At 42.0% G+C, this 22,586-nt stretch overlaps 1 protein-coding gene across 6 annotated transcripts in view; it reads left to right on the top strand.

Annotated features, from left to right (window-relative positions):
- The window catches only part of LOC307111319 (transducin-like enhancer protein 4), a 155,379-nt gene that overhangs the window by 114,526 nt on the left and 18,267 nt on the right, over window positions 1–22,586 (top strand). For all 6 annotated transcript variants that reach the window (XM_079791113.1, XM_079791114.1, XM_079791111.1 and 3 more), the window contains 6 exons: window positions 15,666–15,785; window positions 16,811–16,864; window positions 17,361–17,513; window positions 18,682–18,814; window positions 19,400–19,593; window positions 20,084–20,160. In XM_079791113.1, the coding sequence (XP_079647239.1) occupies window positions 15,666–15,785; window positions 16,811–16,864; window positions 17,361–17,513; window positions 18,682–18,814; window positions 19,400–19,593; window positions 20,084–20,160 (731 nt within the window). The remainder of the gene's footprint in view (window positions 1–15,665; window positions 15,786–16,810; window positions 16,865–17,360; window positions 17,514–18,681; window positions 18,815–19,399; window positions 19,594–20,083; window positions 20,161–22,586) is intronic.

The raw sequence follows: 22,586 nt of genomic DNA, 5'->3' as shown, positions 1-22,586 counted from the left end.
TTTTTTGTATTCTTAATATCAGCACAGTCCTGAAAATTGTTTTACCACTATATCACTTTCAAAATTACCACTTTTGAAGGCTTTCTCCTTCCTTTGGTGTGCCTACATACATGCCCCTGCATATACACCACGCACACACACACACACACACACACACACACACACACACACAGCTATTCTTCTGACTTTGGCAGTCATATTGAGTGCTAAGGATACAAAGAAGTAAGATACAATAGTGCATGCCTGTTAGAAATGCCTAATCTCTAATCTCAACATAATGAAAATAATGTGGGCACAAGGAAGACATATGCATAAGCATTGGTGCATGAGCAAGTCAAGTGTTGTACTCATTTGTTTGTTCAGCAGCTGTTCATTGAGGCATTAAAGCAATTACTGGATTTTCATGTGATGAAACCAGGCATAGACCTTGCCTTCCAGGAACTTCTAATCAAAATAATAGTTGTGATACAAGTGCTAGGAAATTTTAAAAGGGGGCTTTGATAGAGATTTTCAGGAGGAATCTTGGATAGCATCATTCACTAGATCTTTCTAAGAAGGTGGCATTTAAAGCTGAGATATAAAAGGTGAAAAGAGGTTAGTCACTCAGAGTCTTGGAAAAAGAGTTCTTGGCAGAAGCCTGTGCTGAGAGGTGAAAGAGATGGGGTGTCAGCACTCCGAGGAAAAGAGGCTTTCAACTGAGATTGGAGGAAAGAGGCAGCCGCCACATCGGGCCTGTACTTCTATAAAGCACTAGATGTTTCTATTAATAGGTGTTGATTCCTATTCAAGAAATTTTAGACCTATGCCATCTAATATGGTAGCCACAAGCCACATGTGGTTATTGAGCACCAGAAATATATGGCCAGTCCAAATTGAGATGTGCCCTTACAGGGCAAAGATTTTAAAGACCTAGTATTAAAAAAAGAATGCAAAATATATCATTAATAATTTAGATATTGATTACACATTGACGGCGTTTTTGGATACATTGGGCTAAATAAAATTTATTAAAATTTTACATGTTTATTTTAATTTTTTAAAAATCTGGCTACTAGAAAAATTTAAAATACATATGTAGCTCACATTCTATTTCTGTTTGTCAGTTCTGTTCTAGAACACAACTCAAGTCAATACTTTAATGAAAGGCCTTAAAACCACAATAACTAAGTGATCACTAAAAACTGTTTAACCCTTTGTGGTGGCACAAAGAAGACCTGGAGTTTTTAAGGATTAGCAATCCTAAAACTGCTAGGCAGCCTACCTTTAAATTAATGTACTGTCATTTCCTTCTCTGTTCCTGCGGAATTACCCTCTAAGATTATAGAGTACATTTGCATGCATAATACACAAGGATATATATGATGCTCTGTAGAGTTAACACTTTGGAAGAAAAAAAATGTTTAGCCTTTCAGATAGATTAAAACAGTTTACTGGAAAAAAATAGCAATATGAAAATACTTCCTTTTTCAATAAATGTTAATAGTTACTAAAATGAGGATTCTGGTCCATTAAGATACAGCTTGCCAAGTCTTAAAGCTGAGTCACTTATTTTCTCTAAGCAGCTAGCTACCCTACTTCAGCTTCTTTCAAAGCAGCTGTTAGAAAAAGTATGTACATATTTTGATTCAAGAACAGAGCACAGTTTAAGAATAAATCTAACATCAATTCACCTTCCCAGAAAATTCAGGAAGGAAATTTTTGGGCTCCACCCCCCTTGTTTTTAGGATAATCAAACTCATGTACTGATTCGTATTTGTCAATGAGACTTAGTAACATTGATTATAAGGCAATAGGTGAATGAATGACTTAGGATAGCCTATCTAATAATAGACAAATATGCAAATTGACCATACCTCCGACACACCCACAAGCCACACCCACCATCCAATCAGAGCGAATATGCAAATTAACCAAAACCAAGATGGCTACAGCCACAGAGAGCAAGGTTTCCTAGGTAACAGAGGAAGCCAAGCTTTCCGCCTGCCCTGGCCAGGCCTAAGCCTCCACTCAAGCTACAAAGTTTCAATTGCAGAAGGTAAACAAATTCAAACAAATGGCGGCAGAATGGAGCTTGAGAGAGCAGGCCAGGGTTGCCGCCGGCAACAGGGGAAGCAAAGCTTTCTGCACACCCTGGCCTGGCCCACCCGCTTAAGGCAACAAAGTTTCAATTATAACCCCAACACAAATGGCTGCCTGCCTCGGAGGGAGCCCCAGGCTTGGCTCTGCTCCAGGCTACAAAGTTTTAATTGTAGAAGGAAAATAAATTCCAGATACCAGGGCCTCTGCTTGGGTTGCCAGGGGGCGTGGCCAGCCTGCAAACCACCACAGGCCTCTTGCTCAGGCCGCCCCACACCCCAAGGGAACCCCCACCTGATCCGGGACGCCCTTCAGAGCAAACCAACTGGCCCCCACCCCTGTATCAGGCCTCTATCCTATCTAATAAAAGAGTAATATGCAGATTGACCATCACTCCAACACACAATATAGCTGCCCCCATGTGGTCAAAGATCCTGCCCCCATGTGGACACAAGATGGCCACCACAAGATGGCCAGCAGGAGAGGGCAGTTGGGAGGCACCCAGCCTGCAAGGGAGGGCAGTTGAGAGGGACCAAGCCTGCAAGGGAGGGCAGTTGGAGGTGATCAGCCCTGCAGGAGAGGGCAGTTAGGGGTGACCAGGCCAGCAGAGGAGGGAAGTTGGGGGCAAACAGGCTGGCAGAAGAGTGGTTAGGGGGTGATCAGGCTGGCAGGCAGAAGCGGTTAGGGGCAATCAGGGAGGCAGGCAGGCAAGCAGTTGGGAGCCAGCAGTCCTGGATTGTGAGAGGGATGTTCGACTGCCCGTTTAGGCCCAGATCGGGCCTAAACGGGCAGTCGGACATCCCATTTTGGAGAGGGTACAGGCTGGGCTAAGGGACAACCCCCCTCCGTGCACGAATTTCGTGCACCGGGCCTCTAGTATTTTATAAGTGCTAAATGGAAAAAAATAATCTCAGAATAAGGTGGTGAGTCTATATCAGTGATGGGCAACCTTTTGAGCTTGGTGTGTCAAACTTCGCCAAAAAACTGAGCATAACTCAGGTACTGTGTCACTTTGAGGAAAAAACTAACTCCATGACTCTAGTCGCAAATGTTTCATCCTCAGGAGCAGCAAATGTTTCATCCTCGGCATGCGGCCACGTGTTATCAGAAATGGCTACGTGTGTCAGTGCTGACACGTGTGTCATAGGTTCGCCATCACTGGTCTATATGATTAATGTACATAGTGTCTGCATACAAGATTTGTAGAGGGAAGGGATTTCTTAGTGGAGTACAAGTGCACATAGGAATGTTAGGTCTTGCAAACTTGGAGGAGGTCAATTGGATTGGAGAGCATGCAGTGGCCTTGGGTGATGAGACAGTTTACTAGTAAAAGATGTGACTTCTGTGCTACATTTGTGTGCACTGGCTTTTCTTTTTGTCTTTCTTTCTTTTTTCTTTTTTCCTTTTTTTACAGTCTGTGGGAGGCTGTTAATCCTCTGCCATCTCTAAACTCAGGAGTGAGATTACTTGACTAATTTAGCTTGTGCTTGGGCTCTCCCCATCAGAGGTCAGGGAATATACTTGTCCTCTCTCAGTTCCTCTAGTTCCTTCCTCATGTGAACCACAGTTTGGACCACATGCAGCCAATGGCTGTCAAGAGGAAACTAAGGCGTCTACACAAGATTTAAACCTTTATCTTTGGTGTCAAATCATCTTGTTCCAGCAGCTCATCTCACCAGCTAAAGTAACAGTATGTAATGAAATTTCTGGGGTGGAGCCAACAGCTTTATTCCAGGAAGAGGAAATAACAGTCAAGAAACCCCAAGAGGACATTAAGATAATGTTCTAATTTAAAATCAATTTTATTGATGCCTTATAAATTATTACAGCATTTTATCCTGACCAAGTAATACATAATGCTGAGTCCATGGCAACAAAACATGAGTGCCTGAATACTGGAGTGCTGTATATTATACCACAGGAAGGAAAAAACTATCTAGGACTTCTGTATTCTACCAGTAAGTATTTTCACCTCAGGGATCCTTACTGGAGGGCAAGGATATTCAGTAAATACTGAGTGAATCAATAAGTGGACTACATTTGTGTGGTGGGTTCCACATGAGCAGTAGCTCTTCATGGTGCTGGGTGCTGTGCTTCATAGCATGCAAGCACTCCTGAATCCTCGCAGCAGCCTTCCAAAGAAGTATTCCTGTTATCCTCGTTTTACCCACCGGGGAAACGGAAGCTTTGAGAGATTCATTAACTTGCCCATGGTCGTACAACAAATGATACAGCCTGGCTTTGAGCCCAGGGCTCTCTGACTTGCGTACCCATAGCATGACCATTGTGGCTACCGCCTCTCTGGTTTGACAGAATTTTTATTACCTGCAAAAGAAATTCATCGTAAACCAAGTGTCTCTTACCCAGGGAGAAGCTGGAAGACAACGACACCAATGGAACATTTTAAAGAACTTGTTGTTCATGAAATGTTATAGAAGGTGAAACCTTTATTAAGAACAGTCCCATTACTTTATATGGAGATTATGTTAAATCTTGTTTTAGCAAGGGCAGGTCTGCAGAAAGTCCCAGTCACTTTTGAAGATTAATTTTGATTTACATTAATTTGAAAAAAGTGAGTTCTTTGAGAGTTATATACAGATTGTGTATTTAATGACTTCCTTAATTTTAAAAAGCTTTATTGTAATGAGCAATAAACTGACACTATAGTCAAATATTTCACCACTAATATGTTAGACATTTTAAGCTAATTTACATATAATTGCATGTGTTATCAGGCAGTAAGAGATGTGCATTTTGACCAAATAATTTTTTTAAAAGTTCTTATATTTACTTTTTCCCAGTTGAGGATTATTTTTTTTCATCTCTCCTGGTTATTCCCTTATAAATGAGGTAATAAACTTTAAAATGTTTTATCAGTTAAAAAGAGCTCTATAAACAGGAACATGTAAACATTTTGTTTACATAAAACCTCAATCAGAAATGCACTGGGATGGGGTTTGGTGTACATAGGTTTATTCAGGATACTCTTTTTTTCTTCAGGACTTGTTGAAAGTATTTTGTAACAAATGCCTGAGGACTGGTGACCAGATTGTGGTTGTGAGTTTGTTTCTGCTTAGGAGTGGGTTGAGTCCCTGCGGAACTCCAGGAGTATATTGGCCTTTCTGAATTCAAGAAAGTCACCAATATTCGTCTCTGCTCTAGGTATTGGTCTTTTGCAGAGGAAATGGTGATTGGGTACTTTGGTTATAGCATCAATAAAGGGTCTACAAGGCTCATGACCCTGTCCTCTCCATCCTACCCATCCCCACTGCCATAAACAGACTCCCCTGAATTGTTCCTGACCAAACTAATTCCTGTACAGAATAAACTACAGGTAGGGTAGATTTTTGTGGTGTCCTCTGCCCTGTCATCATCCCCTTTATCTGTTTGAAAACAGATTTACAATTTAGTGCCAAGTAGACGGGGTATTTGAAGGCTGTAGCTGATAGACACAGAAGTAATAAAGGAGTTTAGAGTTCTTGATCCTGGTTGTCCACTTGGCCTTTAGCATATTCTTTCTGGTTGGAATCTTATAAGTAAGCAGGGAAGTCTGAGCGCTGCACCTATGCAAAGGGAAAGCAGAATCAGCTTGATGTGCATTTGAAGTCAAATTAGAAAGTCCAGTGTGGAGGTGGTATTTATAGTTCTGCCTACAGTATTGAACCAAAAGCTTACTGTGATTGTTGAAAGGAGATATTTTAGTTAATAGCAGCCTATTGAAACCCTATCATTATGGACTATTTGTATATCTATGCTGAAGGGTAGTGCTACACAAATACCTAGAATAGTCCTTATGTGAGGCTTAAAATAGAAGATCCACACCAGCTCTATAGTAAATAGAGTGCAATCCACAGTCATAGTGCTCTTTGAGTTGCTATTGTAGAGGGCTCAGTTGTCTGCCTGGGACAGTGCCTTGTACCTTATGTGGATTCTTTCACTTAGTTCTCTAAAGCAGTGCAGTTGAGGAAGAGGGTGGGGTATTGTTGACCACAGACTGGTTGAAACAGCAGCATCCCCAAGGCTACACACCTATTAAATAGAAGACTCTAGACTCAAACCCAGGCAGTCTGACTCAGAGGATGCTCTTGCCTACTAGTAAAGTCTGTGTGTGCCCTGTTATTAAAATTAGCTAATTATACCAATACTACCTCATCTAGGGGTAATAGTTTTTATAGAACTCTTCCTTATACGAGGCCATCTTTGATCATGAGGTGGCAGAGGAATAAAGTGAAGGGGCGAGTCATCTCTTTAGATTACTGGAGGTATCACTTTTTCAGCCAACTTGTCAAACAGCCTTACTAAGTCTAGGTTGGATTTCAAACTAGGATCTATAATTTTTCTCATTTTGAGATAAACATGATTTGTAATCTATATAATAAAAGCCTAAGCGACCGTTATGGCAGAACAACCAGAACATCTGGTTGCTATGATGCGCACTGACCACCAGTGGGCAGATGCTCAACGCAGGAGCTGCCCCCTGGTGGTCATTGAGCTCCCACAGGGGGAGCGCCACTCAGCCAGAAGCCAGGCTCACGGCTGGCAAGTGCAGCAGCAATGGCGGGACCCTCTCCCGCCTCCGCGGCAGCGCTAAGGAGCAGTAAGCCAAAGCAGTAAGGAACAGCGAGCAGGCGGGGGAGGGGGGGTTGGGTAAGAAGCGAGGGGTCCCGGACTGCAAGAGGGCACAGGCTGGGCTGAGGGGGAACCCCCCCCCCCCAGTGTACAAATTTTGTGCACTGGGCCTCTAGTGTTACTTATAACTGTCTTTAAAGCTTATCTTTTACTAACAAAGCAATTAGGATTTTCCATAGAATAAGTCTTATAAATTATTTTCCTTTAGTTTCTCCTTGTTTATTTCCCTCCTCTTTTTCTTTCATTAAACCTCTATCTTGCTCTTTTTAATATTCCAATAGAAGTGTTCATTTTTTAAAAATACAGAGCTTTTTTAAAAGTTAATTCTAGGTGATTGTTTTATTTTTCAGAGCTTTTTACTAAATATTCACATTTAAGGTATTTTGCCCTCTTTAGATTGGCCACAGGCTTTCTGTTCATAACAAATTTGCTAGTATATTTAATGATCAAACTGTAGTAAGAAAAGATTTATGTTTAATGTTTCTAGATGTGTAGATTTTTACAGAATCATGATGCAGCTCCAATAGTTTGTTATGTAGTAAGAGAGGGAAATGGCTCACCTAGGTAAGCTTTTAAAATAAGAATAAAGAAATTAAAATAAGCATTTCTTGTAAAAGTGTGATGTTGTCTTTATCAGCATCTATTTAATCCCTCCTGTTCACATGCCCAGCAAAGACTGAGGTGGTCTTCAGTGGCAGAATGGTGGGTTTGTAAGATTCATGAGAGTCCATGCCAAGTCCAATTTGATTCCAGAGCAATCATGCTATTAAAAATCGCTTATTGCCCCAGTGCCCATCGTTCAGCTTAACCTTTAAATGCTAGTGATAATTAACTACTTTATTGTTCTACCAGGAAACTCCAACATGTACCTCTGATCTACAGTAAAATTCAGAAATAAAATACTGCTATTTGTATGTGTGTGCCAATAAATAAGCATAAAAATCTAAATAAGCATTACCTTTAGTATTAATTTTTAAGAAAGTACTTAATCATTGTTTACAAATCAGTTTGTCCTTTTGGATAGAGTGGAAATAACTTTCAATAAAGTATATCAGAATTAAAATAATCAGATAGTTATTAATCATACACATGTTCATTAATTTTTTTAAAATATCAAATTAGTAGGATTAAGGCATTTAGAAGTAGGCTATCACTTCTCGGTCTTTTGGGTAAAATCAATTGTAGAAGTAGTGAAGTAGTAAAGGTGAAGAAGAGACAGAGATTCCATATTGCCAGTTCCAGGGGCATCACTACTCAGATCTTACTGTAGCAAATGGTTTCCCTTGGAACTGTTCAGCCTAGAGGCCAATCTGAAGGGGACTGTATCATAGGAATTTGGGATTAAGGAATGCAGAGGGGATGTGTCATTTATGTTCAAAAACATATCTGGGCAGTTCTGTGCTGCTCCCTATGCCAGCTTCCCCTGCCCCCAGGACTCTACAGCCTGGAGTGGGAAGTGGCCTTGCAAACAAATAGCCATAAATTGATAATCAGGGCTCTGTTACATGGGTGAACAAAATGTTAAGGGAACAGAGGAATGAGTGATTAATTCTACCTACCAGTGTCTGAAGGAGCTTTGAAAAGTAATAGTAAAGCTGGTTCTTTTTTAAAAAAAATATTTTATTGATTTTTTACAGAGAGGAAGGAAGTGGGATAGAAAGCTAGAAACATTGATGAGAGAGAAACGTCTATCAGCTGCTTCCTGCACACCCCCTACTGGGGATGTGCCTCCAACCAAGGTACATGCCCTTGACCTGAATCGAACCTGGGACCCTTGAGTCCGGAGACCAACGCTCTATCCACTGAGCCAAACCGGTTAGGGCAGAGCTGGTTCTTAAGAATGAGGAAATTTCAAAAGATGCTGAGGGAAAGGGCATTCTCGGGAGCCTGGCAAAAAGACTACAGATGCAATATAAATACACGGAGAATGGGGGAACAGTAAGCTCACAGTGCTGAGAAAAGCCAGGACCCTGCATCAGGGCAAGAAGTGAAGGCCTTTAGAAAAGAAACTCAACTCAGAAATTTGGATGGTGGGAAACCACTTGTTGCTTTTTTTCGGGATTCAGTTTGTTGAATATCTGGGAAGTTTGAGTCCCAGAAATGTAGAGGATAGACTGGAGAGGGGAGAAACGAGATATGGGCTCTGGCATTAACTGTGGTAACTCACAGATGATGGTTGTGTGCATGATTTCCAGTGGAGTAGTGGTCATGAACACCTGAGTTCATTGGGCCATGGTGTGAAAGCAAAGCCAGAAGCATTGAACTAAGTCTTATGTCTTGGGATGGAGGACTCAGTGGAGATATATGATAGTTAAGAAGCAATCCACTTTTAAAATTGTTTGGCTTCTAATATTTTGTTTCAGTCTTCATCTTTACTAAATAATGCCTGCCATCTTTTCTGCCACTAAGCTTAAGGATGAACGTTTGATATGGATAGTTACAGGTTTTGGTGCATGCATGAAGAGTATTTATAAAAAACCTTGAGAGGAACTGGTACAGGAAGGAAGAATTTTGAAATATCCAGCCCCTATTAGTGGGAACCCACTCACTGGTCATTCTGATGGTTCTCCTCCTCTAAACTCCCACCTTACATCCCTGTCTTTGGAGCTGGTGGTTGAGTTGTCATCACTACAGATGATCACTAGGGGTGATCTCTTGGTAGCTACACCAACCCAGGTGAGGGAAAAGTTTATTGGTTTTCCTCTAACAACATGCTTGGAAAGTTTAGCCAAAAAGGAATATGTGGCATCATGGTACAATGGAAGTAAAACAGAATATAGAGCCCAAAGTTCTGGTTATCACACTGCCTCCCATAGTTAATTAAAAGGTCCTTAGAAATTTTGTGTATCTTTTTTTTAAAATAAATCTTTATTGTTCAGATTATTACAATTGTTTCTTATCTCCCCCCCCCCCCCGGTTCCCACCCTTCCCTCTGCCCTTACCTCCCCCCTTTGCTATCCTTATCCATAGGTGTATGATATTGTCCAGTCTTTTCCCGTACCCCCCACACAGACACCCCCTTTCCCTGAGAATTATCAATCCACTCCCATTCTATGCCCCTGATTCTATTATGTTCATCAGTCTATTGTGTTCTTCAGATTTTTAATTCATTTGACTTTTAGATTCATTTGTTGATAGGTATGAATTTGTTCATAATTTTTTATCTTTACTTTTTTCTTCTTTTTCCTCCTTTTAAATGATACCTTTCAAGCATTTCATGTAATACTGGTTTGGTGGTGATGAATTCCTTTAGCTTTTTCTTATCTGTGAAGCTCTTTTTCTGCCCTTCAATTCTGAATGATAACTTTGCTGGGTAGAGTAGTCTTGGTTGTAGGTTCTTGCTATTCATCACTTTGAATATTTCTTGCCATTCGCATCTAGCCTGCATAGTTTCTGTTGAGAAATCAGCTGGTAATCGTATGGGTGCTCCCTTGTAAGTAACTAACTGTTTTTCTCTTGCTGCTTGTAAGATTCTCTCTTTGTCTTTTGCCCTTGGCATTTTAATCATGATGTGTCTTGGTGTGGTCCTCTTTGGATTCCTTTTGTTTGGGTTCTGTGCGCTTCCTGGACTTGTAAGTCTATTTCTTTTACCAGGTGGGGGAAGTTTTTGGTCATTATTTCTTCAAATAGGTTTTCAGCGTCTTGCTCTCTCTCTTCTTCTGGCACCCCAAAAATTCGGATGCTGGTACTCTTGAAGTTGTCCCAGAGGCTTCTTACACTATCTTCTACTTTCTGAATTCTCTTCTCTTCTTGCTTTTCTGGAGGCCTGACCTTTGCCTCTTTGTATTCCAAATCTTTGACTTGATTCTTGCGTTCCTCTAGTCTGCTGTTGGGTCTCTGTAGAATATTTTTTATTTCAGTCAGTGTATGTTTCATTTCTAGTTGGACCTTTTTCATATCCTCGAGGGTCTCATTAAATTTATCGGCTTTTCCCATGAAATTCTTGAAAAACCTTATAACCGTGGTTTTGAACTCTATGTCCATTCATTTGTTCTCCTCCATTTCTTTTGTTTGGGATCTGTTTCCTTGCCTCCTCATTTTCGCTGCTTCCCTGAGTTGGTAGGGTAACTTTGTGTCCTATTGGTTCAATGGGTCAGCCTCCCAGTTACCTGAGGTGGACGCTCTTGGTGCACCCCTTTGTGGACTGTGTGTACAGCCTTGTTGTAGTTAAGTCTTGATTGTTGTTGGTGTCATTGGGAGGAATTGACCTCTTTTAGACTGTGTGTACAGCCTTGTTGTAGTTAAGTCTTGATTGTTGTTGGTGTCATTGGGAGGAATTGACCTCCAGGCCAATTGGCTGTGAGGACCCGCTGTATCTATACAGGAAGAATTGCTGTGCTGGAGACATGTTTATGGGCCGGGACTTGTTCCAGTAGGGCTTTGGCGCTCACTGAGTCTGCCTCTTGAATGTGTCCCTTATTTGAGTGGTTGAAATCTGGTGTCATCTCACACCGACCACTAGATGCCCTCGTTTCTGGGTCTCCAATCGGGTGCAGGTCAGCTACTGTCTGAGGCCACTCAGCAGGAGTTACAGCAAAAACTGCAGTTTTCTCCTCTTTGCTTGAGTGGTTTTGGAGCAGTCTGACTGAAACTGCAGTTTATTTGGTTAAGCTGCCACAGGGCAGGCCATTTATATGCAAAAGCTGCTGTTTGGAGCCTGGGCGGGTTTGTAGAATGTGCGGGGCGGGTCTCAGGGTGGGGCGGGTCTCAGGGCATCACTAGGCTAGGGCGTGGCAAACAGCAATGGCTGCTAGTCTGCCTTTTCTGCCTTTCCACGTTTCCAAGTCCCTGCATCCCACACTTCAGCCCAGTAAACACTGATTGCTGGGCGCACCTCTGCACGAAAGTCACTCTCACTTTCCGACACGGTGGCCAAGAGTCCAGCTTCTCCCCATAGGTGTCTGGGTCCCCCGCGCATCCCCAGAAACTGGATTTCAGAGTGATGGGGAGCTTATCTCCCTTAGGGTTGGAAAAAAAGCCACGTGTCCCGTTGCCCGCCACCAGCCCAATTCACGCGCCTCCGTACCTCAGCCCTTCCGCGTTTGTTCTTTCTTTTTCCTTCTTAGTTGTAAATCTACCATTCAGCCAGCTTTCCCGTGGTTCTGGGTAGTAGATGCTTTGTCTTTTAGTTGTATTTTTGAAATTGTTGTGCATGGTGCAATTTAGTTGTTTATCTTTGCCGCCATCTTCAGAAATTTTGTGTATTTTTATAAATGTTAATTATTACTAGCAAACTAAAATAAAGGAAAACAGTACAAGAGTTAATTTTATTATTTTTTATTTTATTTATTTAATTTTTTTGTTTAAAGTATTACAAATAGTAGTACATATGTCTCCTTTTTCCCTCAGTGACCTCGCCCCAGCCTCCTCTACCCCCCGGCACATGTCCTCACCCCATGCCCCTCCCTACCGTCCAGTGTCTGTGTCCATTGGTCGTCCTTATATGCATGCATACAAGTCCTTCGGTTAATCTCTTACGCCCTCCTCCTCACCCTTGCCTTCCCACTGTAGTTTGACAGTCTGCTAGATGCTTCTTTGTCTATGTATCTATTTCTGTTCATCAGTGTATGATGTTCATTGTCTACACTAATAAAAGAGAAACATGCAAATTAACCATAACTCCGTTACACCCACAAGCCACACCCACCATCCAATCAGGAGCGAGTATGCAAATTAACCCAACCAAGATGGCGGCCGGCCACAGAGCAAGCAAGAGGCTTGGGTTTCCCTGGCGATGGAGGAAGCCAAGCTTTCCGCCCGCTCTGGCCGGCCCTGGCCTCCGCTCAAGGCTACAAAGTTTCAATTATAGAAGATAAATAAATCCCAACAAAAATGGCTGCGGCCACGGAGCGAGCAGGAGGCTTGGGTTTCCCTAGCGATGGAGAAAGCCAAACTTCCTGGCCTGTCCTGGCCTCCACTCAAGGCTTCAAAGTTTCAATTATAGAAGATAAATAAATCCCAGATCCCAGGGCCTCGGCTGGGTTGCTGGGTGGCGTGGCCAGCCTGCAAACCACCACAGGCCCCTTGCCCAGGCTGCCCCACGCCCCAAGGGAACCCCCACCCTGATCCGGGACACACTTCAGGGCAAACTAGCCGGCCCCCACCCATGCACCAGGCCTCTATCCTATCTAATAAAAGAGTAATATGCAAATTGACCATCACTCCAACACACAAGATGGCCAGCAGGGGAGGGAAGTTGGGGCAACCGGCCCTGCAGGGAAGGGCAGTTGTGGGGGACCCAGGCCTGCAGGGGAGGGCAGTTAGGGTTGACCAAGTCTGCAGGGGAGGGCAGTTAGGGGCAAACAGGCTGGCAGGGGAGCAGTTAGGCATCAATCAGGCTGGCAGGCGAGTGGTTAGGGGGTGACCAGGCTGGCAGGCAGAAGTGGTTAGGGGCAATCAGGAATGCAGGCAGGCGAGCATTTGCGAGCCAACAGTCCTGGATTGTGAGAGGGATGTCCGACTGCCCATTTAGGCCCGATCCTACCTGGAGGGGTCCCAGATTGAGAGGGTGCAGGCTGGGCTGAGGGACACACCCTCCCGTGCACGAATTTCGTGCACCGGGCCTTTAGTGTTCCATAAATGAGTGAGATCATGTGATATTTATCTTACTCTGACTGGCTTATTTCACTTAGCACAATGCTCTCCAGTTCCATCCATGCTGTTTCAAATGGTAAGAATTCCTTCTTTTTTACAGCAGCGTAGTATTCCATTATGTAGCTGTACCACAGTTTTCTAATTAACTCATATGCTGATGGGCACTTAGGTTGTTTCCAAATCTCAGCTATTGTAAATTGTGCTGCTTTGAACATAGGGATGCAAATATCCTTTCTAATTGGTGTTTCTGTTTTCTTGGGATATATACCTAGAAGTGATATTACTGGGTCAAATGGCAGTTCCATTTTTAATTTTTTTGAGGAAACGCCATACTGTTTTCCACAGTGGCTGCACCAGTCTGCATTTCCACCAGCAGTGCAAGAGGGTTCCTTTTTCTCAGCATCCTCTCCAGCACTTGTCATTTGTTGATTTGTTGATGATAGCCATTCTGACAGGTGTAAGATGGTACCTCATTGTTGTTTTGATTTGCATCTCTCAGATGATTAGTGACTTTGAGCATGTTTTCATATGTTTCCTGGTCTTCTGTATGTCCTCTTTTGAAAAGTGTCTATTTAGGTCCTTTGCCCATTTTTTGATTGGGTTGTTTATCTTCCTTTTGTTAAGTTGTATAAGTTCCCTATAAATTTTGGAGATTAAATCCTTATTGGAGATAACATTGGCAAATATGTTCTCCCATGCAGTGGGATTCCTTGTTGTTTTGTTGATGGTTTCCTTTGCTTTGCAGCAGCTTTTTATTTTGATGTAGTCCTATTTGTTTATTTTCTCCTTAGTTTCCATCGCCCTAGGAGTGGTGTTGGTAAAGATATTGCTACGACAAATGTCTGCTATTTTGCTAAGGAGTTAATTTTATGGAAGACCTTCACTGAACAATTTTCTGAACTGATGTGGATGTCAGGCAAGGATATTCTTGTGGTGATTCTTTGTTCTTCCTAGAACAGTTGTTCTTATCTCCAAGTATTCTTGCCCTTTAAATCAGCCCTTTTCGACCTCAGGTTGGGCTAACTTGGCACTTGGAGTCTTGCGCTGGTGCCTACTGAGGGACTGGCTCCTCAGGCCTTTTCAGTCCTTCCTCAGCAGGTTAGCCCTGCACTCATCCCTGAGCCTTCTCTTACACCTCATCTTTATGTAGAGCTTTGGTTTGTTCTTTCTGAAACTGAGTCACTAGCCACTTAGTTCTTAAGGTTAGTTCCAGTTTTTACCCATTCTTTCTTTACTTCTTCATCAATGGGTTTAAACTCTCATGCCATCTAGATGTGCCCAGTAACCACTTGGCCTTAATGGCAGACAGACTCATTCATTCTATGTGCTTCAGATCTTGTCTGTGGTATTTGTTTTCTGTGTATGGGACTTATCAGGTTAAGAGCTCTTTGGAAGAGCAGAGATGACAGGTGACATGAGCTCATACAGATTGCCCCTGACCTTGATCCCGAGGGAGGGACCACTTTCCTCCACTCCCTGGGCCTAATGGGGTTCTTGGGATTCCAGAGAGAAAAAGGAGTGGGGTTATAATAATAGTTCTAGGAATCAGAAAGGAAAAAAGAGTACTTTTGCAGGTATAAGTTTTATTGTTTTGTTTTAATCTGTCACTGCATCTCCCAAGCCCTTAAGGTGTGGGATGAAGCAAAATGCTGTAAATTGTGCACATGATCATCATATTAGGATGCTTAAATCCCCAAAGAGTACCTCTCCTCCTTTTTTTCATTGAACTACTTATTATCTCTCAGGTTGACCTCTAAATTATTTAGTTTTTCTGTAGAGCCTTAAAATACTGACTTCCCATTTACCAGCCAACTTCAAAAAAAGAAGCCTGCCTTTTCTTCCTTTTTCTCTTCTATTTGCCTCCTTTCTCAGTTCTCTAAAGCTCCTTTAATAGTTTAATATAAGCAACTCCTTTAGACAAAGCCATTCTCTGTCTTTGGAGTTTGCACTATTCCCTGCCTCCTTTTTATTCCTCTGCTCCCTCTCTCATCTCTGATTCTGTCTTGTTTTTTCCTGCTCCTTTTCCCTTTTTCTTTTTCTCCTTGTTTTTCTCTCGATATCTGTTTTCTTTTTCCTTTCACTTCCTTCTCTCTTCTATTTCTTGTTACCAGCTTTGCAAGTGTGTACTATTGAACAAAAAGGAGATAACGTCTCAAATGATAAAGGACTTGTATGCATGCATTTAAGCATACCCAATGGACACAGACACTGGGGGGTGAGGGCACGAGCGGGGGGGAGTAGGGGGGCATTGGGGGGATAAGGACACATATGTAATACCTTAATAAAGAAAAAAGAAAAATTTAAAAAAAGCCCACACTGTTTAATGGCTGATGGTTTCTCAACCCTGCTTCCCTTTCTGATTTCAGAGCTCTTCAGTATCCCCGTCAGCCAGTTTCCGAGGTGCAGAGAAGCACAGAAACTCCACAGACTACTCCTCTGATAGCAAAAAGCAGAAAACTGAAGAAAAGGAAATTGCAGCTCGTTATGTAAGTTCATTCACCTTTGCTTTGGGGGAGGCCAGTTTACCTTGCTTTTTATCTATGGCCATGTTACCCTTTAACTGTTACCAGCCAAAACTAGAATACAGGATAACAACATCCTAGGAGCGGGGAGGGTGGGGGAGGGAGGGAATTTATTGCTGTCAGAGTTTTGTCTTAACTGATTAGCCTGAAGTCCTGTATGGGTGCAGGAGTGCACACATGTATGTGACGAGAACAGAGTGCTTTGTCTGGCAACGAATAGAAAACTTGGGTATTCCATATTATTATTTCTATAGATGTATTTGTTTCCCTCCATATATTTCCAGGTGGCTGAATTTTTTGTGGTCAGCTGGAAATGTTAAAGAAAAATATAAAATCATAGGAAACCTATTATAATGTTTAGATGACCTGTGCTGAGGAGTACAGAAAGTCTATGGCCTGGGACTTTCAGAGACATCCAGTATGTCCCTGGCATTGGTTGACACTCATTTTTCTTCAGTGACTGGTTCTTTTGGTCGCATAGTAAAGGGAGCAAGCCGGATGGGACAGGGATGGAGGCAAGCAGTCCCCACTTCACCTCCTGTGATAATGCCTAGCAAGACTACAGGCCTGAGGGGCAGACGGTGCGGGGCGGGGGGGGGGGGGGGGGGGGAGGTGGTGCTGAAAATAAGGATTTTCATCTGAAAACTGCCAATTTTAAAATTATGGCTACTTACCCAGTTTTTTTAAAAACACTAACAGAACACATCATACCCATGTGTAGGCAGATTCAGTGTGGGTGTGCCAGTTTGCTGCTGATACAATAGAGTAACAAGCTTCAATTTTTCAAACTGTAGAATGGAGTCATCATACTACCTACCTCAGAGCTTCTAGCTTGAGGATTAAAGGACATAGTACACTGTAGAGTGTTTAGCATCGTTTGGTACAGTTCATTTTTATAAGACATGACCAGTTAGTCTGGACTTAACTAGTGTGATTTTTTTTTTTTTTGAACTGGGGGAGGAGATAATACTTGTCACTTGTCAATACAGGACAGCGATGGTGAGAAGAGTGATGACAACTTGGTGGTTGACGTTTCCAATGAGGTATGTTTACGGCTCATTTAACTTCCTATTTTTGCCCAGCTTTAACAATGACTAGTGTCCTAACAATTGGTATCTGCAATGTTTTCTTAATTTTTCAAAGGACCTGCTTTATATTTACTTGGAAAATTTGCGTATTACTGACTTTCTATGTTACCGATGCTTGTTATTACGATTATTTTCTATGATGTGCAAGTGTGTTTTGCTACCACCACAAATGCACACCAGACCTCTGTGTTAGCCCATAGATCTTATTGACAAGTGGCTTGCCAATTTTTAGGGTTTGGATTTTTGTTTTAAATAAATACTATAAATTTGTAGTATTTTCTTTGACCTCGATACTGAATATTTTCTTCAGTGATTCGGTGACTCTTATCTATTCCAGAACATTTTGCATTTCTAAGCTATTAAATACTTACAGTTAGAAACGTCCACACCCAAGTACTCCAGCATTGTGAATATTCTGTGCTGCATTAATACCCGAGATGTTACTTTGTAGGATCCCTCTTCCCCTCGAGGGAGCCCAGCACATTCCCCCAGAGAGAATGGCCTGGACAAGACTCGCCTGCTCAAGAAAGATGCCCCCATCAGCCCAGCCTCAATTGCATCCTCCAGCAGTACTCCTTCCTCCAAATCCAAAGAACTTAGCCTTGTAAGCAGTTCACCATCTTTCTCAGTGTTGCTATTTCAAGATGGTTGGGTTTGCCTTTTTTTTCCTTTTCACATTTTTCTATAGGACATTTATTTCCAAATGTATGTATATGTTCAGCATTCAAGTTTAATTGACAAGCATTTTTGGAACAGATGGGTTTACCGATTTGTCAGTGATGGATATTTGTCTTGTGAGTCTTTCGGCAAGGCAAGAGGGGGAGGTGGGGACATTGAGTAATACATGTCTTAGTGAAGATGAAGAAATGCACACTGGGGTCACAGATAATTTTGTCACCTGTGGTTTATGGTAAATTTAGTTTTTGGCATGGATGTGATTTTGTTGCTAGTTTTGGTTGAATTACAATGCTATATATAGACTGCAATAATTTTCCTTTTCTATCTAAAAAATAATCTTTCATTTAAAAAAATCCACCTTGACTCACACTACAAATCAGAAATGCAGTTGAAACTGCTGGCAAGTCAGGGTGATCTCCTCATAACCCCTTCTGTGGCTATGCAGTTAATTTCATTTTTTTGTGGCACCCTCCTTTTTTCTCACCTGTTATTTCCTTGTAACATAACATTAACAAGAACAAAAGTACAAATTTAGTTTTTAAGTAACCTTTTGAATTCACTGCTAAAGGAAAGAAAATTCATCAGTTTTTCTGCAAATTAATGGGCTATGTCTGACGGAGAGCTAGATTAATTTTTTGTTGTTTGTTTCTCTGGCCTTTTTGCCTTTTCGTAATGGCAACTCCTCTGTGCTGATCTGTATGATGACTCAGGCTTGGATCTTTTCTAATGGGATCTGTTAACCAGGAAGTTCCAGTGACTTAAACTATCCACCAGGAGCCCAACTCAAACCATTCAGTCTTAAAGCCACCAGCAAGTGATGGTCATAGAACGCATGACCTGTTCGCCTCTATAGGACACTCACCAGTTTTCTGGAAGTGGTCTACTTGACTCTAAATTCAGCTTCCTTGTTTTGTGGATTCGGGGAACTCCTTTTAGCTTTCTTTAATTAATGAAAATAAAGGCCCAAGCTGAAGAACCTTTTCCTGTTGTTTTTTTCTTTACCTTCTTTTAAAATGTAAAACATCATTGTTTTTAAACATAATTCTTAAAACTGTGTTCTCATTGCCAGTGTATCTTATTGCATCTCTTGTTAGAATGAAAAATCTACTACTCCTGTTTCAAAGTCCAATACCCCTACTCCACGAACCGATGCACCCACCCCAGGCAGTAATTCCACTCCTGGATTGAGGCCTGTACCTGGAAAACCGCCAGGCGTCGACCCCTTGGGTTAGTAAAAAAAAAGTTTTCTCCATATTTATATGTTGCTTGTTTTTTTTTTTTTTTTAAATATATTTTATTGATTTTTTACAGAGAGGAAGAGAGAGGGATAGAGAGTTAGAAACATCGATGAGAGAGAAACATCGATCAGCTGCCTCTTGCACACCCCCTACTGGGGATGTGCCCGCAACCAAGGTACATGCCCTTGACCGGAATCGAACCCGGGACCCTTGAGTCCGCAGGCCGACGCTCTATCCACTGAGCCAAACCGGTTTTGGCTGTTGCTTGTTTTTTTACAGAAATTAAAGCAGCTTAAAGAGTGCAGTTCTTTAAGCGCATTAATAACCAGCATTTATTGGCTGTTTGACAGAGTTATTTAACCTGACCAGGCACGATGTCTGGCACATAGTAAATGTTTAGTAAAATAAAGTGAATGAACGAACTCTGATGAAGGCCTGAATGATTTTTGAGAATATAAAAATAAGCTTATTTGAATCATCGATCCTATTTTTAATGTATATAAGAATGTCTGACTTCATTATTGTTACCTGTGTTCTTTGTTTTTCTCTTTCCTCCTTCCATCTTTGTCTGTAGCTTCAAGCCTAAGGACCCCAATGGCAGTTCCTTGTCCATATCCAACCCCGTTTGGGATCGTGCCCCATGCTGGGATGAATGGGGAGCTGACCAGCCCTGGAGCCGCCTATGCAGGGCTGCACAACATCTCCCCGCAGATGAGTGCTGCTGCTGCCGCCGCCGCCGCAGCCGCTGCCTATGGGAGATCACCAGTGGTACGTCTGTGGGGTTTTTACAAAAGAAACATTTCAGGGCACAGAGGATTATCATTCATGTTCTTTTAATGTGGTCTGTATAACTTGAGTTATTTATAGTGTGTATTTATAAATTAAACTATATGTAATTATATCATGAGATCCATTTTCTTTTGTAAGTGAGGGAATTTCTTTTTTTATTTTATATTCCATTTTAAAAAATTGTAAATCTACCAAAGTATAGCAAGTATTTTAATAATTTTGTGAGTGCTTCCTTTATAATAAGCATGAATAATTAGTAGTATATTTTTATGTATGTGCCACTCCCAATTATGTTACCTTGAAATCATAAACATCCCATCATTTCATCAATAAATATCTAATTCCATATGTTTCTAAAATGTTATTTTTAAAGAATCTGTCTCCTAGGTTTTAGAAAAGATATTGAGTAAGATGAAATGAGTAAATGTAACTGTCTGTTTTTATTATTTTGCTTGCAAAAAAAATGTAGGTTGGATTTGATCCACACCATCACATGCGTGTGCCAGCAATACCTCCAAACCTGACAGGCATTCCAGGAGGAAAACCGTGAGTACCTCTGTCCCCCAGCTCACTGTGCGCCAGGCCCTGGGCTCTGCTTGCCCTTTAAACTTTGGGCACTGCTACTAGACAGTGTAGGGCAGTTCCCGCGGCTTGCATTTTTTTCCTTGCGAAGTATTTTCCATTTTCTCTTAGCATAAGGAAAGAGGTAATGAGGTGGGGTTTGTGTTTTCAATTTAAAATCTTGAGCTGCTAATATGAAAATGCAGATTGCTGAGGCATCTCCAGCAGTCAGGTTTTCTCTAAGTCTGTTACTGTTTTCGAGGCAATTCTTTTGTTGCCTTAAAAAAAAAGTCTCATATGTAAACCAGGATGCTCAAAATTTGAGCATGTTGGGAAAAGACATGCCAGACTTTAAAGGCTGAAAAGAAAGAAGTGTGGTTTTATGCTCAATTGTGTTTCCGGAAAAGGTGGCTGCTCTGTTGTCAGCTGGCTTCTTGTCTTGGGAGCTGGGTATTTGGAGTCCCTCTATTCACAGCACCCCTTGAGCCATGAATGCAAAACCTGTACACATCATTGTTCCAGCCTCTTCTTGTACATTCCGTTCTTGCCATATCTCATTCCACATCCTTCATTTCAATCCAGTATAACTTTCAATTAATATAACTGTAGACAGTTCTCTCTATTTGGCTTCATATTCCCAGATACAAAGCATCTACACTAATAAAAAAGAAATATGCAAATTGACCATACCTCCACGACGGCCACCAGCCAATCAGGAGTGAGTATGCAAATTAACCCAACAAAGATGGGTTAATTTGCATACATAGACGTGGAGCATCCGGGCGGGGCAGGACACCTGCTATGATGGGGAGGGCGGGGGCGGAGGGAGCTACAGGAGTGGTGCTCCAGCCGGAGCGAAGATTGAAGGCTCTGGCTAGAGTGAAGGCGGAAAGCGGCAGCCTGAGCGAAGGCCTGGGTCCTGGGTGCTGGAGGAAAACTGGTGCCAGCAGCCAGGGGAAGGAAGACCTATTCTTGCACAAATCTTCGTGCAACATGCCTCTAGTTTACTATAAAATAACACTAGCTTTTCCTTTAAAATCCCAACTCGCTTCATCTCTTTTGGGAAGCATCCCCTCAGGCCCTCTCTACCTTATTAGTCACATGTGTTTTCTATCCTCATTGCTCTTTCCACTGGCATCCTGTCACCTATACACACCATATACATGCTGCTTCCCCAATCACTAGTGCTTTCTCACCTGCCCTCTGCTTTCCAAACTTGGCCCTTAGTAGCAGCCGAATCCCCTTGGCACAGAGGCCTCCCTACTGGCTTGCCTACCTTGGGGCATTTGCTTTCTCTGGTCCTTCGTGCATATTCAGGTCTTCTGTGGCCTATTGTCTCACTTCGGGTCTCTGCTAAGATGTCACTTTGAGTGTTCAGCCCTGAACACTATCTAAAATAGATAGCATCTATCTAAAATAGCATCCTGCTCGCCTTTTCTCCCTATCATTGTTTTTTTGTTCCTTGCCATTTTCATACTTGTCTATAGCCATTATCTGTCTCTCCCCACTTGAATGTAAGTTCCATGATAACAGAGCAGAAGAGCTCTTGGCTGTTCAGTTACAGAAGTAGCTCCAGTGCCTAGAATGTTACCTGGTTCACAGTTGTTGATCACAATTTATACCTATTGGATGGATGGATGAAAGAAAGAAAATATGTGCTAATCTCTCCCTTTTCTGACTTCCCATTGCTTAGTTATTTACTAAGTATACACTCAGGGAATGGTCACCTTTTTATCTCCTATGTGTTCTCTTTCTCTCCCCAAGTTGCCTGCCCCTCAGTCTTAATCATTCCTGACCATGACCCTTTTCTTCACTTTCCACCTCATACATCAAACTCTTGGTTCTTCCTTCTGTAACTTACTGCTTTATAGACTCTTTTCTGTTGAATCAGACACGTGCTGGCTCCGTAGTCAAGTTGCTCAGTAAATATTTGACTGATTAATAAGGGAGGCAAGACAAATTAGACTTCAAGTTCCTTGAGAGTTGAAGGTATAATCAGTTATCATAAAATTCTGTGTATGTATGTGTGTTCTGCAAATAGTTGTTTACTGACAAATCTTGTTGATCAAGAACTCTGATGTATTTGAAGGTGAAAAGTTTGGTCTATTGCAAGCAGTGACTAACAAGGTCAAAGGATTAGTCAAATAACTCAAATACCCATGAGTTCTGTATGAAGCTATGGGGATGGAGGGGGTCCCTTAGGGAAGAGGCATCGTCCAGTGTTCAGGTACTGCAGTCACTGCTTAAACAGCAGTTGCACCCACAGCTGTAGTAAAACGACCAGAGCAGATGAGGTGGTGCTTCTCTCAGCTGCTGCCCAGCGGCTCCCTTCCTTCCCCCAGTCTTGACTCTCAGTATTATAAACATTGTGAAAGCCTTTTAGAAGGCTTGATGGGTTGGAGGATAGTTGA

The sequence above is a fragment of the Cnephaeus nilssonii genome (genome assembly GCF_951640355.1).
Source record: "Cnephaeus nilssonii genome assembly, chromosome: 14".
Lineage (NCBI taxonomy): Eukaryota > Metazoa > Chordata > Mammalia > Chiroptera > Vespertilionidae > Cnephaeus > Cnephaeus nilssonii.
Note: the sequence above shows the minus strand (reverse complement) of the source record. Positions and strands in the feature narration are given on the sequence as shown.